This window comes from Cucurbita pepo, chromosome LG05 (assembly GCF_002806865.2).
Source record: "Cucurbita pepo subsp. pepo cultivar mu-cu-16 chromosome LG05, ASM280686v2, whole genome shotgun sequence".
Classification (NCBI taxonomy): domain Eukaryota; kingdom Viridiplantae; phylum Streptophyta; class Magnoliopsida; order Cucurbitales; family Cucurbitaceae; genus Cucurbita; species Cucurbita pepo.
The window spans coordinates 537,934-554,178 of NC_036642.1; the positions used below are offsets into that span (position 1 = coordinate 537,934).

The window sequence follows — 16,245 nt, forward strand, 5'->3', positions numbered from 1 at the left end:
TTTTTTTTTTTTTTTTTTTTTTTTTTTTTTTTTTTTTTTTTTTTTTTTTTTTGAGCATCACAAGTAATCTTTAACGATATTTTTTTATGGAAAAAATGTTGTGCCAGTTGGCTGGCTTCAGGCTTCCGATTAGAAAGTTGCAATTAACCATCATTTTTTTTTTAAGGAAAATTGACCTCAGATCTTTGCATATATCCTTTTTAGGATCCTAACCTTTCCATTTCCAATAATTATACATATTTTTTTTTCGTCCTAAATTGTTACCATTTTCGGTTTAAAACTACAAATATTCCTCAATAATAAAAGGGTTTTGAGTAGAGTGATACCCGAGTAAAAAAGAGTATATGAACAGACCAAGATTACATCCAAATGAAAGTGATCCGTAGTATAGATGACTAAGAAGGGCTTAAAAATAATTGACACTTGTTATATATCAGCAAGGTGCACTTTTCTTTTTGGTGGCTTAATCATAAGAACTTTGAGACTAAATGTGTTTTGTTTGGACCAATTTTATGTTGGGAGAGCTCTTGAGAATGTTCGTAGCAAACATGTGAGTAAGGAAAAGACGTACTGGAATGACTCATGTTGGTATGTGGAGATAATTTTCAGTCTTAAAAGTGATGAGTAAGTAACATGAACATATGGTCGTAGAAATGTTAGGACCATTAAGTGCCAAATCCAAATTTCGAATCTTGGACATGGGTCGGTACGAGTAGAAACTTGAAACCCAACCAAATTATCAAAAGAACTCTAAAATCCCAAAAAGTTCCTCCCACTTTCATTAAACTTAAAAAATACATCATCTTAGGTCTATAAAGACACGTAACAACTCTATTGAATTGCTACCTGGGTAAGCCATCAAACATAAAAGAAAAGAAAAATGTGGTTTTGTGGGAGCAAAATGAGCGGAGATTTTACTTTATTTTTTCCAATGGTGTACCAATTCATACTTCTGGCGAGGAATATTATGCAAGTAAAGTCCACTATCAAAAGCTCCCCAAATGCAGTTTTTATAGTCACATCTTTCAGAAAGCCAAGAGCTTTCCTCCGGCCAAAAAACGTCAAATGAAGCGTGTCCATTCGCACCATTAAAGTTGCACCAAAATAAAGTCGTTTGCCAAATGTTCATTTTGAAACTCCAGTCGAAATTGGCCTTCTTCTCCAAAACGCGTTCACCCAAATCATCATCTTTTGACTTGCAATGAACATTCAAATCTGAGTTTGTTTGAAAATTGTAAATAGTCACTTTCCATCTGCTTCCTGCCTTTTGCCGTTTACTCTCTACGACTGGTATCTTGGATCCTGCAAAACATGTGTTAATAATAATGCTCGATTCCAAAGCAAACAATAAGATAAAACAAAAGCCGTTTAGAGGCTTCATTTTTTTCTTTAGATATCAGAGACTCTTCTGTTGATGCTTAACTATTTGGGTTTTGGTTCATTATATAGTCAACAAAAACTTAGTGTCCGACCAACTCTTAATCCCATTTGGGAAGGTAATTTAAGGTTAATATTCATACAAAAACTAAATTTTTTTTAATTTGCTATTCTTTTTGGAGATGGAAAAACATTTATTTTTCATTAAACAATAAAGAAAAACACAAATTAGATTCCTTACATTTTTATATCACATTAAACCCGAAGAAAAATAGACATGATTAAAAAGAATGAGACAACCAAAACAAAATCAAAATTTAAAAGGTGTAGCCGGAGGTTCAAACCTTACGACCCACATAATTTAACACGCAAAAATAGAAGAAGATCTATAATAGCCCAAACTCGCGTTGGTCTGTGGAGATAGTTTTCACTCTTGGAAAGCGAGAATTAAGTGCCAAATCCAGATTTCGAATCTTGGATATGGATCGTTACAAGTAGAAACTTGAAACCCAACAAAATTATCAACATCAAAAGAACTCTAAAATCCCAAAAGATTCCTCGTACTTTTATTAGACTTAAAAAATTAAAACATCTTTGGTCTACAAAGACACACAACAACTCTATTGAATTGTTAAACCGAGCAAAATGAGTGAGGGAGATTTTACTTCATTTTTTCCAAGTGGGTACTCGTTCAAACTTCTTGAAAGGAACATTTTTCAAGTAAAATCCATCATCAAAAGCTGCCCAGATGCAGTTCGAATAGTCACATCATTCAGAAAACCAAAACTTTTTCTCTAGCCAAAAAACCTCAAATGAATTATATCCATTTACACTATTAAAGTTGCACCAAAACAAAGTCGTTTGCCAAAAGTTAATTTTGAAGATCCAGTCGAAGTGGGCTTCTGTCTCCAAAACGCGCGAGCCCAAATCATCGTCTTTTGACTTGCAATGAACATTTAAAATCGAGTTCCTTTGATAATTGTAGATAGTCACTTTCCATTCGCTCCCTACATCTTGCCATTTGCTCCCTACCCCTTGTATCTTGGTTCCTGCAAAACATGCGTCAATAATAATGCTTGATTCTAAAGCAAACAATAAGATATAACATCAAAGGTTAATTTATTTATTGGAAGAACAACACTTTGCATCCGTACTTTAACTCTGTATTCGAGCATGATAATAATAATCCTCCTTTAATACCGTTTGAAATGTCGCTAACTCCCAAACAAATTTGAAATCATTGCAAGAGATCGTGAGCATTAGATGACATATTTCCCGACATAACATGTTTTTTTTTTTTTAGCATCACAAGTGTTGAGATATTCATTCTTAACAACAAGTAATCTTTAACGATATTTTTTACCGAAAAAATTGTTGTGCGAGTTGGCTGACTTTAGATTACAAAGTTGCAATTGACCATCATTTTTTTAAAGGAAAATTGGCCTAAGATCTTTGCATATATTCGTTTTATGATCCTAACTTTCCCACTTCTAATAATTATACATATTTTCTTTTCGTTCTAAATTGTTACCATTTTCGGTTTAAAACCACAAATATTCCTCGATAATAAAAGGGTTTTGAGTAGAGTGATACCGGAATAAAAAAAGAGTATATGAACAAACCAAGATTACATCCAAATGAAAGTGATCGAGAGTACAGAGCACTAAGAAAGGCTTAAAAAGAATTGACACTATCAGCAAGGTGCATTTTTCTTTTTGGTGGCTTAATCATAAGAACTTCGAGACTAAATGTGTTTTGTTTGGAGCAATTTTATGTTGGGAGATCTGTTGAGAATGTTCGTAGCAAACATGTGAGTGAGGAAAAGACATGCTCGAAGGACTCATGTTGGTATGTGGAGATAATTTTCACTCTTAAAAGCGATAAGTAAGTAACATGACCATATCGTCATAGAAATGCTAGGACCATTAAGTGCCAAATCCAAAGTCGAATCTTCGACATGGGTCCGAGCCAAATTATCAAAAGAACTCTAAAATCCCAAAACGTTCCTCCCAAAAAAATACAATATCTTAGGTCTATAAAGACACGCAACAACTCGATTGAATTGCTACCTGTGTAAGTAAGCAAACATAAAAGGAAAGAAAAATGTGGTTTTGTGGGAGCAAAATGAGCGACAGAGATTTTGCTCATTTTTTCCAATGGTGTATCAATTCATAATTCTGGCGAGGAATATTATGCAAGTAAAGTCCACTATCAAAAGCTCCCCAAATGCAGTTTTTATAGTCGCATCGTTCAGAAAGCCAAGAGCTTTTCTCCGGCCAAAAAACATCAAATGAAGCGTGTCCATTCGCACCATTAAAGTTGCACCAAAATAAAGTCGTTCGCCAAAAGTTCATTTTGAAGCTCCAGTCGAAATTGGCTTTCTTCTCCAAAACGCGTGCACCCAAATCATCGTCTTTTGACTTGCAATGAACATTTAAAACTGAGTTTCCTTGAAAATTGTAAATAGTCACTTTCCATCTGCTTCCTACCTTTTGCCATTTGCTCTCTACGGCTTGTATCTTGGATCCTGCAAAACATGTGTTAATAATAATGCTCGATTCCAGAGCAAACAATAAGATAAAACAAAAGCGGGTTAGAGGCTTCATTTTTTCTTTAGATACCCGAGGCTCTTTTGTTGATGCTTAACCATTTGGGTTTTGGTTCATTATATAGCAAAAAAAAAAAAAAAAAAAAATAATGTCTTACAAGCTCTTAATTCTGTTCCGGAAGGTAATTTAAGGTTAATATCAGTACGAAAAGACTAAATTCTTTTTAATTTACTATTTTTATAGAGACAGAAAAACAGTTATTTTTCATTAAACAATAAAGGAAAACACAAATTAGACTCATACATTTTTTATATTTTCTCCTTAATTTGCACAGTGAGCACATTAAGGCAGAGTTATAAATGGTTCTTTTAGCGATATTTTTCATTTTTTATTCACATTAAACCCGAAGAAATATAGACATGAATGAGACAATCAAAACAAAATCAAAATTTAAAAGGTGTAGCCGAAGGTTCAAACCTTACACCCCACATATTTTAACACGTAAAAATAGAAGAAGGTCTATAATAGTCCAAACTTATCGCTAGCAGATAATCTGTTTTGATACATGTTAGATATTACGTCAGCCTCACAGTTTTAAAACCTGTGTTTAAAGAAAGGTTTTTATATCCTATAAGAAATGTTTCGTCCTTGCTAACACATCGTCTTGTGTCTGACTTTCATATCATTTGTAAGAACCAAAACTTTTAATAGCCCAAACTCACACGGTAGGCTTAGATTATTACAAATGGTAGGGAAGATGAACCATTCGTTATAAGACTTGTCAACCACAATTTCTACAAAAGTAAAATTTTATTTATTATTGACCGATTGAGCTATGCTATGAATGACATAAACTCAAGCAGTAGTTATTTATAGTTTTGGTTCAAAGAAAATTCTACCGACCAGGCTCCCATTTAGCTATCAACTCATAGTTGTTATTTTGAGAACTATTTCTCACGTAGATTCCATCATCCCTTATCGACCAAATGCACACATACCCGTGGCACCGAAAGTATAGTACAGGATCACGAGAATTGAATACTTCTAAAGCAGCATGACCATATGGACTGTTTATGTTGCACCAAAACAATGTAGTCAACCATATATTCTCTCGAAATTCCCATTTGAGGTTGTTTCCAACTTTAAGGGTTTGTCGTCCCAAATCGTCGTCTTTAGATTTGCAGTGAATCCTCAATGTTTCTCCATGGCTCATGTCGTTAAATACTCGTATCCTCCAAGCATCAAAGCGATATGCAAAGCACGATTCAGACATTACGAACGCCAACCCCAAAAGTAAAGCCAAACAAGATCTGATAGTTGCCATTTCTACTACTTTTTGAGTAACTTTATGAACTCAAATTTCTTATATATATTGTAGAGATGAAGAAACCATTAGCTATTTTCACCATTAATAACTCCATACATATTTAATAAACTTAAATATAATTAATTATAATCAAGAACGTTTTTTTTTTATTATTATTTTGTCAACATGTAACGTGTTACTAAAGAGTTATGAAATAGATATATATGAATATTAACTATTAAAAATTATGCCTATTTAATTTAAATTTTTAATTTTTAAATATATTTCGTAATGCAAAAATTTAAAGAACCAGCATTATCATTTTAACATTTGTTGTCAGATAGTTAAACTTAAAAGATCAGATCCTAAGAGTTGAGAAACCATTTTTATAGTACGAACCTTTCTGAACGAGCACCTCAACTCGAAGAGTTGTGTCCCATCAAGAAACACGAAAGGGCAAAATAGGAATTTAATAAAATTGTAACAAAATTCCTAAAAGGGTATTACCAAATATGCTTCACACGTCCTTGACTAATAAAATAGTAAATAAGACGATGGAACAAAGGTGTCATTGTTTTTTTTCTAACACTAAACGAACTCGATAAAGAGATTATAGGTTTGAATCTCTCCACAAATTATTATTTTAAAAAGAACCTAAACGGACTCCAAACATTACAAACTACATTTATAAAACTCTAAGTTCACTTAAGGGATCTTAACAAATCCTCCACCAACTCCAATTCCGACACCGCCCCCACCATATCCACCAATGCCACCGCCGAGCCCGCCTAAGCCACCACCCCCACCGTATCCACCAATGCCACCACCGAGCCCGCCTAAGCCACCACCCCCTCCATGTCCGCCAATGCCACCACCGAGCCCGCCTAAGCCACCACCCCCTCCATGTCCGCCAATGCCACCGCCGAGCCCACCTAAGCCACCACCCCCTCCGAGTCCACCAATGCCACCGCCCCCTCCAAGTCCGCCAATGCCACTGCCACCGCCGAACCCGACAACGCCCCCAGCCCCTCCAAAGGGGAGTCCGCTGTCACCAATGCCAGAAAAGCCACCAACCCCACCATAGTTGACGAAGTTTTTTTGGTCACTGACGCTTTTCGCCCCATCATTTGGGGCAGTTCTTGCAGTAACACAGCCTGCAAATGCAACCATAACCATAGCCATAGCCATAACCAAAATCAGCTCATTCGCCATATTCAAGGCCACTTTACGGAAAAATGATCTAATTGGTGGCTTTTTAAAGAACAAAAGGAGACGGTGAACTGTTGAAGGAAATTGAATGAGCTAGCCGATTGAGTTATTGCTGTGACATACCATCCATCGTGATTCAAATCATGAGTGCCATGAACCTCATGAGAGTATTAACTCTCAAGTTATTTTGGGCTCAGCCCTTCAAAGATGAGGCCCAAAAAACGCCTCCAAAACCCAAACATGGCGTCGGCGTGGGCCCTATCTTCCTTTATGAGGCTGAGAAAACTCGCGTTGTTCTTTGTCCATCGCGCGAAGCCTCACCTGCTTCGTTCATCTCTCCAATTTCGCCATCGACTCGGTGTATCTGATTTATTCAAATGGCTTCTTCGTGTCTATTTCACAATTTACCTTCAATTTCATCGCACCCATTAGAACGCCATAGAAACTCAACCATTTTCGCCCATTCGCAGTTCCTTCCTTTGAATTCGTTGAAGCTCCGAAAACAATCTTTCCTCTCGAATTCACGAATTGGGAAGCTTAGAACTCGAAGCTCTGATTCTTTCCCTGTTGTATATGCTGCACAGAACAATTTCTTGAGAGGTTAGTTTATGGTTTTATACATCTGAATATTTAGAATTCAAATCTGTAATTTGATAATTTAGATAATTTAGAGTAATTTAGAGGTCATATGGACATGATTTAACAAGTTTTGTTTGGTTAGTGTTTCTAATTTCATCTTTGATTATTGAAAAAAGAAACCCAAACATATTTGGTAATCATTTGTTAACTGGTTGTTTGGTTGGAGAGGGGAACGAAACATTCCTTACAAGTAAGGGTGTGGAAACCTTTCCCTAATAGACGTGTTATGCGGACAATATCTGCTAGTGGCAGGCTTAGGCTGTTATAAATGGTATCGAGTCTGTCACTGGGCAGTGTGCCAGCAAAGACGCTGGCCTCTAAGAAGGGTGGATTGTGAGATTCCACATCGGGAGGGGAACGAAACATTCCTATTAAGGGTGTATAAACCTCTCTCTAGTAGACACATTTTAAAACTGTGAGGCTAACGCCCTATATGTAATGGGCCAAAACAGGCAATATCTACTAGTGGTGGACTTGGACTGTTACAAATGGTATCAAAGCCAGTCACCGGACGGTGTGCCAGCGAGGACGCTGGGACCCCAAGGAGGGTGGATTGTGAGATTCCACATTGGTTGGAGAGGGGAACGAACATCCCTATTAAGAGTGGGGAAATCTCTCCCTAGTAGACGCGTTTTAAAACCATGAGGCTGACGGCAATACGTAACGGACCAAAACGGTCAATATCTGTTAACGGTAGACTAGGACCGTTAATTTTTGTACCTCATTGTTTTGCTTTACAATGACATGGTGAAGTCTTAATTTTCTTGGCAAATTCTATGAACAGTTTTTCAGACAGTTTGGAAGGTTGGAAAGGATGGGATTGAGGCAGGAACAGACCTGGTGCCTGTGAGTTCCTCTAAAATCTTCCCCTTTTAGAACTAAACTTGAGTTCATTCAAGATCCAATGCCAAGAAGAAAAGGATCTAATTGTGGGTTTGTGGCCTTGTTTTCAGAACTCTGTACCAAGGCCAGTAGCAAGGATATCTGTTGCAATAGCTGCATTATCTATTGGACTCTTTTTGCTCAAGTCAGTCCTATCTACAGCCGCATTTGTGCTGGTATATTACATCCTCATGGTCCTCACGGTCCACTTGTTCTATAACTATTGTATTGGACGATATCTAGCACAAGCTTACTGAACAAAGACTTGTATGATGGATGCAGGCTATGGTGGGAGCAATTTATTTCATCTTTATAGCTTTGAATAAAGATGAAGGGCCAAGAGGAGGTGGAGGCTCTGCCTCCTCCACAGCCTCCACAGAGGAGACTCTTGAAGAAGCCAGAAAAATAATGGAGAAGTACAAATAGTGTTACTTGCGGTAAGCCATTCCCCATAAATTACTTCAAAATCGAAACGATTTTCAGCTTTGTAGGCTGTATACATTTTTGAGGTCGCTTGACCGTGCAAGAGTAGTTATGTGCTGGTATTTTATACTACTGAAGGTTGTAAATACCATGAATTTGAGGTGTACGAGTATATCGAACGCACTGCTCTCTGTATGATTAAGATGCAAAGCTATAGTTTTCTGGGTCATGCACCATGACCAATTGTGCTGAGGAAATGATCCAGATATCAAATGTTTGAACTCTATCCAATGATATGCTTAGTGAAGATTTAGATTTATCTTCAATACAGTTGCTGAAGTCTATATGTGCTGTTCCTATGCATCTTTGATTCATGATTAAGCTATCCCTTGTTGTAAATCTGTTCCAAAGAAGGTTCTTTCGCCTTAGTTGTAGCCTTGTTATTTGAAGTACGAGTTAGCTCTATATCATAACTGTGCCCATAGGGAAGAATCTGAGCGTAACAGCCCAAGCCCACCGCTAGTAGATATTGTCCCTTTCAGGCTTCCCCTCAAGGTTTTAAAACTCGTTTGTTAGAGAGAGGTTTCCACACCCTTATAAAGAATGTTTCGTTCTCCTCTCCAACTGATGTGGATCTCACAATCCACCCAACCAGCGTCCTCGCTGGCACTCATTCCCCTCTCCAATCGATGTGGGATCTCACACTGAGGTTTTGCATGAAGTAGGGACGAGGGACCCTCTTCTGTAATACCGCTAGCATTGAGAAAAAATAGGTAGGAGAGATGAGTTAGGAGTTGCTCAGTTTGGACACAGCCCTCTAGAAGGGCATGTGAGCATGTAAGTTATCTTTCCCTATCAATGTCATTGGCATATTTGAGTAAAGGCTCAATCATAGTTGCAAGACAGAATCTCCCTTGTAATAAAGCTTGTGTTTCTGTAGCTCATTTGAACTAAACTTGCACTCCTAGAGAAGAAAATATGCCATCTATTGCATATATTAATATTATTCCAAGCTACTTTGTCCTGTAATGGATTATAAAGTATTTAAAGGTGATGATTAGATAACTTGCACAACTTATTAGGTTGCAAAATATCTTATCTTCCTGATTCCTTACCTTTCATTCATTATACAGAATGATGAGGCCATGGTACAGCTATAGTTCAGTGCCTCTTCTAAGTTCACATGGGCAAAAAATGACAACTCAAGTAAAGCTCATAATTGCAACATGGGTGGTTTAAACAAACTAGTTGGCAAGAAGAATGGCTTTGTTTTGTAGGTATAAGAAACGGACACATGACACTATAGGCCCTCTCTAACACTATGTGTCCATAAGACACAGCTTTTATCATCTGTTCATGAATTATTGAGGGAAAATCTTCATTAGTTTGAAGATTTTATGCTGTTTTTTGTTGACTTTTTTAAAATTTTGGTTTGAGAAAGAATCTTGATGTGGATTAAGGACAAGTCTATCACTTTAGCTCATAACATTTCCTAATTCAAGTTATAGGATCAATGAGAGAAGATAGAATGATATGGATATTACAACATTTGGCATTAACATGTAACCGAAGAAAAATGTACAGTTTCCAATTCTTGATTGGGACAAGTACAAGGTGGCGGTGGCGGTGGCGGTGGTGGGGCGGTTGTAAACAGAAGGGATGGCTCAAACTCATTGAGATAATGCTATAACTATAACAATAATAGGGAAGAAAAAATGAGTAAATTTTTTTTTTCTTCCTTTCAAGTGTTTAGATTCTTTCTTGTTCTTCGTTTTTTATATATCTTACTTTAACTGTGACTTGAAATTAACAACGGTATCCCCTGCGACAAGAAAGGGCACCTGCAGTTGAAGTAATGGTGCCCACCAAGGAAGAGGATTTGGCTCCTAAGCTTGAAGCTCTTGCATAACTGGCTGCTGCCCCAGCTCCTGATGGAGTGAAATAGGCTCCATTTAGCAAAAGATCTCCCTCTGATCTCCAATTCCAGTGCTTCCATTCACCATTCCACGTATCAACTCTCTTAGTGACCTTCATACATTAGCCATTAGAACTGATCAGGCATTGCTTGAGTTATAACCATTTTATTGATCTGTATTTCTTTACTGTTTCAAACAGGTTTGAGATCTAGAGAGAGGAATGATACCTCTTTGGCAAAAGGGTTGGCAGGGGCAAGATATCTGTTGCCTTGGCTATTAATGGTGGGATCAGCACTTCCACCGATGGCATACATTACCCAATGAGTGTAGTCATTGTTTACTACATGGAAATACCCATGTCTACACCTGCAACATTAAATGATTGGGTCCAAACAGTTAATTTTTTTCAGCTTTGGATTCAGAATGAATAGTGAAATTTTCCAGCTTTCCGTGAGTACTCATCCTTCATTTTTTGAGTATCTAATAAATGAGCAATGACGCTACCTTGGCATTCTTTGGATGAGACCTTCACCAAAATGGTTATAAGCAATGGTCACTTGCATTTGCTTGTCTCTTACATATGAGTCACTGTGTCCCAAAAGTATCACCTGTTATGCAACATTCTCAGTTAATCCCAAACCAAGTTCATTGGATCATCGGATAAGAGGAGAATCTTTACCTCGTTGTGGTGGGTGAAGTAATTGTTAGAAATGGTAATGGCAGTTGATCCCATCACAGCGTCGATGAGCCCATCAGCACAGCTAGAAAGAGAGTTATGGTCAATCCAAATATGACTCGACCCAAAAATAGAAACCCCATCCCCATCGGCCATTGTCCTCCATCCATAATGACTAGGGGAGCTTCGAACCATGGCGTTACCCGTTGGCTTGCAGTCATGAATATGCAGACCATGAATAATGACATTGGTTACGAATTGGATTGTAATGCAAGCGCCATAAGCAATGTGGACATTAGCACCACGGCCATCGATTGTTTTGAAGCTGTTCATGATGAGTTCTTGTTTTAGAGTTATAACCATATCTCTTTTGAACACAATCCACAATGGCCTGTCTTGAATCACGGCATGGCGAAGAGTTCCTGGTCTGGGATTGACAGGATCGTCATCGCCAGGATCTGAAACGACATAATATCTCCCATCGCGGCCACCGACAGCGTTGCGACCGAACCCAATGCCGCAATTTGCTAGGTGCTTGCGGCGAAGTTGCCAACGTGGGTCGCATCGCCAACAATCATCAATTGGGTTTCCTGTTCCGCAAGAGAAGAACCCTAAATTCCTCCTCTCTGTGCTGTTGCGAATGCTCCTGAGAAATTTCCAAATGCAAGTAAATCAATAACTACATCGACTATTTCTATGAACTTAAATCTTTATCTGTGAACCCCATATGAATTAATAATCATTAAACTTCACCAACATGAATATAGCTTAAAGATTAACTAGTAAGCACACAAGCATTACACATCAACATAATTCAATGAGTGGTGGATACAGATCTTACGGGAAACTNAAAAAAAAAAAAAAAAAAAAAAAAAAAAAAAAAGCTGTCAATTTTGCTGCGAAAATTGAATGCAAAAGATGAAACAGAGCAAAAATTTGGTCTGTCGGTGTGGGTGTTTTAAATGAAAAATGTAGTTTCATTTACTCATTACTATACTTCTGCCGCCTGCATGATTTGCCACAATAAATTCAACCCATTATCAAAAAACCAGATTCAAAATATCCTTATGATCTTTTTCGATAAATCCCAAATTTTATAAGAAATTTAAGTGAATTATGTTCGAGTTAGAATCTATTATTGGAAATGTGGGTACGATGTGACCGACAATATTACCCTGTTAATAAAAATCTATTTTGCAAATTTTGGATAAGGGAAGAGACAAGAATTAAATTATGAGCGAGACAGGTGGATCTGGCCACATGGGCATATGTGAAAGAGATTGAAATTTCAGTAGCAAAGAACGTGATGGTTGGGCCCCCACGAATCATATTATAAATTTCAATACTGATAAAATCCTACCCAAAACTAAATAATGAAACCAATAATAAATACTTATAAATCTTTTTCTATTATTATTAAATTCCACTATATATTATAATTAATTTTTCATTTGGGATCATAAATAAATGAGGAAAGAGACGGGAATCTTACGAATCGACCATTGATGCAACTTCCTCTGGATTATCAACAGCATGCTCGTTCTTAACATTCCTGAAAATTTCAATTAAAAAAATATATTTAAATGAATTGGAACATTTAATCATATAAATAAAACATATAAAAATTAATAATAATTTTAAGCTCCTGGCCGGTGGAAGGCTGCTCCAATGATTTAATATTTCATATTTTCAGCTTTCCTGCTTTTTTTTTCCTCCTTTTCTTGAGGAATTTGATTAAAAATTTGGGGAAAAACTTGTACACGTGGAATTGAGAATAGCCATTGACCAAAAAGTCCAAAATTTGGGTGGAATGTTGAAGTGCAAATTGATCAAATGAAGAGTCAAAGAAAGTAACTAATACAGAGAGTAAAATGAACAAACGGCTCAGATTTTCCAGATCAGATCTAAAAAATCCCTTTCTCTGAACCGTTTGATACATCTGACGGTCTAAATTACGCGTTAGACGATCAGAATAGATCTCTCTCCCCTCCCTCCCACGGAAAAGAAAGAAGAAAAAAAAACGCTTCGGTTCCGATACTGACCAGTCCGCCATTGATGAAGAATTGAAGCTCTGCAATCTCTCATCTCCAGCAAAACTATCAACAATGTGAAGAAACAAAAAATGAGAACAATCAAAATCACTCAAACGAGACACCGGCAGCCAACGGCGATGAGATTATATTCAGAAATCGTAGAGAATCGACGCGATTTACCTTGAATGAACGAAGAGGATGTGGAGAAGAAGAAAGAGCAATGAAGAAGCCATCGAAAAGTGTAGTCTGAGAGAAACCGCCATTGTTGATCTTTGTTTCTCTCTGCAAATTTTCGAAGTGGCTATGTGTTGAGTAAGAGCGTTAAATGCGAGTGGTTATGAAATGGGAAAAGGAAAGGGAAGGGAAGAGAGCGAATTGAATGGGAAGCAAAACTGGGTTGGAGCATCTCCTTTTATACTCGCCCTTATAAACTTTTCTAATTTCTTTTTCTTTTTTCTTTTATTTTCTCGTGCAGTCCCAGTACTATTCCCCCGCCTTCAAGAAAACGTTTTTTTTTATTATTATTATTTTAAAATTAAAACAAAAAGGTAAATTGTGAATATTTAAAATTTAAAGGTAGATGTAAATTACAAAAGATTCATTAGTTGAAAATAAATTAGTAATGTATTATACATGAATCACATTCCCGAATGTCATGAACAGCGTCTCTAATGTTTTCGATGCGGTTGCATAATGTTTCATAAATTCATCACTTTACCTGTTGTTTTAGAGAATGTACGATTGAGACCAAGGAAAAACTACCAAAACAAAGTAAAAAGACGTTCAACCTCGAGTTCATAGATATTGTAACAGGGACAAAAAATTTACACAAAAACGATGTTTTGTGCGGTCTTTTCCTTTATTTTGTGGTTGTTGTTGAGTTTAAGGTTTGTAACAGCGAACATGAGTGATTAGATTTGTTGTCTTAGTGTTTCGTACAATTGTTAGATTTGATGTTTTACATAATTAAACACATTTATTAATTGTTTTATTTAATTTATAACTTTTCTATCGTTTTTACTTATTTTATTATATAAATTCATGCGAGGTTATTTTTATAAAATTTGGCTTATTACTGTCAAATATTTTTAATGAAACTCTAAAATTTTTCCCACTTATTTATTATATTTATCGAAAAATTATAATATTTAACTATTTATTTTTTCTCGTCTAATCTTTTAAATAGATAAAAATAAAATAAAATAAATAAATAAAGTGGCATTGTGAGGTATTTATGTGAATATGTGTTTATTTTAGCTGCCGCTAATAAATTTCAAAGTATTTAATTTTATAAAAAAAAAATTATACGATTATTTAAATGCATTAAATGCATAAATAATTGAATCAATTAATTGAAAAAATTATTATCATTGAATTTTCAAATATTTGTTGCTTGTCAAAATAGACAAATTTATTTTCACCCGCAAATTTGTTTATAATTTAATTAAGCTAAAACAGTTCAACAGTAAATAAAAAATAATATTATTAACTAAAAAAATCAATTAATTTAAGAATAAAAATTGAATTATTGGGATAAAAATCTTCATTTATTATTTTTTTTACCATTTTTGGGCCTCGAACTCCAGTTCATCGTACTAATAACTTCCGCGATTCCCATAGAAACCGTCGCTAACNAAAAAAAAAAAAAAAAAAAAAAAAAAAAAAAAAAAAACTATTTTCCTTTTTTTACCTTGCTTACGTGTCACGTCTGTCGGTACATGGCCCACCCCTCGCTGGTCTGACACCTCGGCCACCTTTAAAGCGCTTGACCACCACATCCCCCTAGGACCATCCCCTCTGCCACGTCAGAATATTAAATTCTTATTCCGAACTATCAATAATTCACGCGCACAGTTTGGAAAGTACTACCCACTCGCCATGTTTTCGCGCAACGTGTCCACGTGAACGATGTTGAAAAGTAACCGAATTTCTGGTGAAATCACCGAACTGTTTATATCATAGATCTAGCGGTCCTTCACAGACAAGTGTCCCCAAAACCGGTTCGGTCCCCCGGTTTTTTTTCAGCTCGGATCCGTACGCCCCTTATTTATATGATAAATAAACAAAGTTTCGGCAGACGACGTCGTTTTAGGATTTGAAATGCCAGCACGACCACGTTTTAAAATGAACTCCAAACCATATAATAAAATTTGATATTGTATTAATTTGATTAAAATATTAAAATAAAATTAATAATTATATGGAAATTGATAGAGATGTGGTAGCATTGTCTATCATATATTAAAAGATATATGCATGATTATTGAAGTATATAGAAACAAACACAAAATGTGATGTGTCCAAACTTTATAAGATAATGCATGGGTCAACTTTATTGTTGTCTTCTCTAAATAATAGAAACGGATTTAATTTCTCTTTTTTTTTTTTTATAATATAAAATTATTATTATTATAAAATAAAGTTTTTTTTTTCCTATAAACTAAAAAAAATACTCAATTTTACAAAATAAAAAATATATCATTTAATTTTAAAAATATAATTTCACGGTAATTGAAATATATTCGAAAATAAATAATTAAAAATTAAAGCATGCAAATTAAATAAAAATGATATTTTTTCGTAACTTAATGCAACAGTCCAAACCCACTGGTATGTTCACTTTGAATAGTTATTTATCACTGTCAACCTCACAGTAACGCATTTATTAGAGAGAGGTTTCCACATTCTTGTAATAAATGTTCCGTTCAATCTCACAATCCACCTCTTAGGATCCAACGTTCGATATCAGGTTTTGATATCATTTGTAATGGGCTAAAGCGAACCATGTTTGTTGTATACACGTATAGATCGTTGTTTATGGACTCTTGATTTCAAAATGAAATTTGTACGAGAATAGCTTAATTCGTCGATGAAGAGAAATAATAACATCATTTAAGATAAAAAAAATATAGTGAGAATATAATTAACGACCATGTTTTAATACGGTGAAGGTCGAAATTAATAATTTAAACGATAAAAATAGTATATATTATAAAATAATTATGTAAATATTTATGGTATAAGAATCTTGATTACGTGAAGGGATGCAAGGAAGCACTAAGTAAGAGCATGTGACAAAGGAATCTTGTGGCCTTATCTCACTGTTGTTACAAATAATTTTCACATGGACCGACCGCCATCCAAATTAAAACTTTATATTAATAATTATTTTATTAAACCATGCATTATTATACGTGTCTAATTAATTTCATTTTTCTATAAAATTGTACTTTAT

General features: G+C 35.6%; 4 protein-coding genes across 5 annotated transcripts; 1 reads left to right on the forward strand and 3 right to left on the reverse strand.

Moving 5' to 3' along the window:
- Positions 1–4,821: 4,821 nt before the first annotated feature.
- LOC111794953 (S-protein homolog 1-like) lies at positions 4,822–5,250 on the reverse strand. The gene has a single exon (XM_023677169.1). It carries the CDS (start codon positions 5,248–5,250, stop codon positions 4,822–4,824), a length of 429 nt encoding a protein of 142 aa, XP_023532937.1.
- A 687-nt stretch (positions 5,251–5,937) lies between these two features.
- Positions 5,938–6,444, reverse strand: LOC111794954 (acanthoscurrin-2-like). Its single transcript, XM_023677170.1, has one exon. The coding sequence runs from the start codon at positions 6,442–6,444 to the stop codon at positions 5,938–5,940; it is 507 nt and encodes a 168-aa protein (XP_023532938.1).
- Positions 6,445–6,575: 131 nt separating this feature from the next.
- On the forward strand, positions 6,576–10,755 carry LOC111794841. Of its 2 annotated transcripts, none has more exons than XM_023677004.1 (5): positions 6,576–7,041; positions 7,865–7,926; positions 8,034–8,138; positions 8,245–8,399; positions 10,501–10,755. In XM_023677004.1, exons 1-4 carry the CDS (start codon positions 6,819–6,821, stop codon positions 8,386–8,388), a joined length of 534 nt encoding a protein of 177 aa, XP_023532772.1. In that variant the 5' UTR covers positions 6,576–6,818; the 3' UTR covers positions 8,389–8,399; positions 10,501–10,755. The 2 variants fall into 2 exon arrangements, with proteins under 2 accessions (XP_023532772.1, XP_023532771.1); XM_023677003.1 differs by lacking the exon at positions 10,501–10,755 and adding an exon at positions 9,519–9,846 and having other exon boundaries at positions 6,577–7,041.
- On the reverse strand, positions 9,922–13,412 carry LOC111794838 (probable pectate lyase 8). Its single transcript, XM_023677001.1, has 7 exons — positions 13,191–13,412; positions 13,020–13,073; positions 12,470–12,529; positions 10,981–11,623; positions 10,806–10,909; positions 10,529–10,667; positions 9,922–10,413 (listed from the first exon to the last, which is right to left on the reverse strand). The coding sequence occupies exons 1-7, from the start codon at positions 13,271–13,273 to the stop codon at positions 10,192–10,194; spliced, it is 1,305 nt and encodes a 434-aa protein (XP_023532769.1). The 5' UTR covers positions 13,274–13,412; the 3' UTR covers positions 9,922–10,191.
- Between the last annotated feature and the right edge of the window lie 2,833 nt (positions 13,413–16,245).

Excerpts from the sequence above, each read along its gene's own strand:
- LOC111794953 (XM_023677169.1), bottom strand. The coding sequence starts at position 5,250 with ATGGCAACTATCAGATCTTGTTTGGCTTTACTTTTGGGGTTGGCGTTC.
- LOC111794841 (XM_023677004.1), top strand. The coding sequence starts at position 6,819 with ATGGCTTCTTCGTGTCTATTTCACAATTTACCTTCAATTTCATCGCAC. Across the intron at positions 7,042-7,864 it reads ACAGAACAATTTCTTGAGAG|TTTTTCAGACAGTTTGGAAG; the intron begins GTTAGTTTATGG and ends TTCTATGAACAG. Across the intron at positions 7,927-8,033 it reads CAGGAACAGACCTGGTGCCT|AACTCTGTACCAAGGCCAGT; the intron begins GTGAGTTCCTCT and ends CCTTGTTTTCAG.
- LOC111794838 (XM_023677001.1), bottom strand. The coding sequence starts at position 13,273 with ATGGCGGTTTCTCTCAGACTACACTTTTCGATGGCTTCTTCATTGCTC. Across the intron at positions 13,074-13,190 it reads ATCCTCTTCGTTCATTCAAG|TTTTGCTGGAGATGAGAGAT; the intron begins GTAAATCGCGTC and ends CATTGTTGATAG. Across the intron at positions 10,414-10,528 it reads CCAACCCTTTTGCCAAAGAG|GTCACTAAGAGAGTTGATAC; the intron begins GTATCATTCCTC and ends TAATGTATGAAG.
- LOC111794954 (XM_023677170.1), bottom strand. The coding sequence starts at position 6,444 with ATGGCGAATGAGCTGATTTTGGTTATGGCTATGGCTATGGTTATGGTT.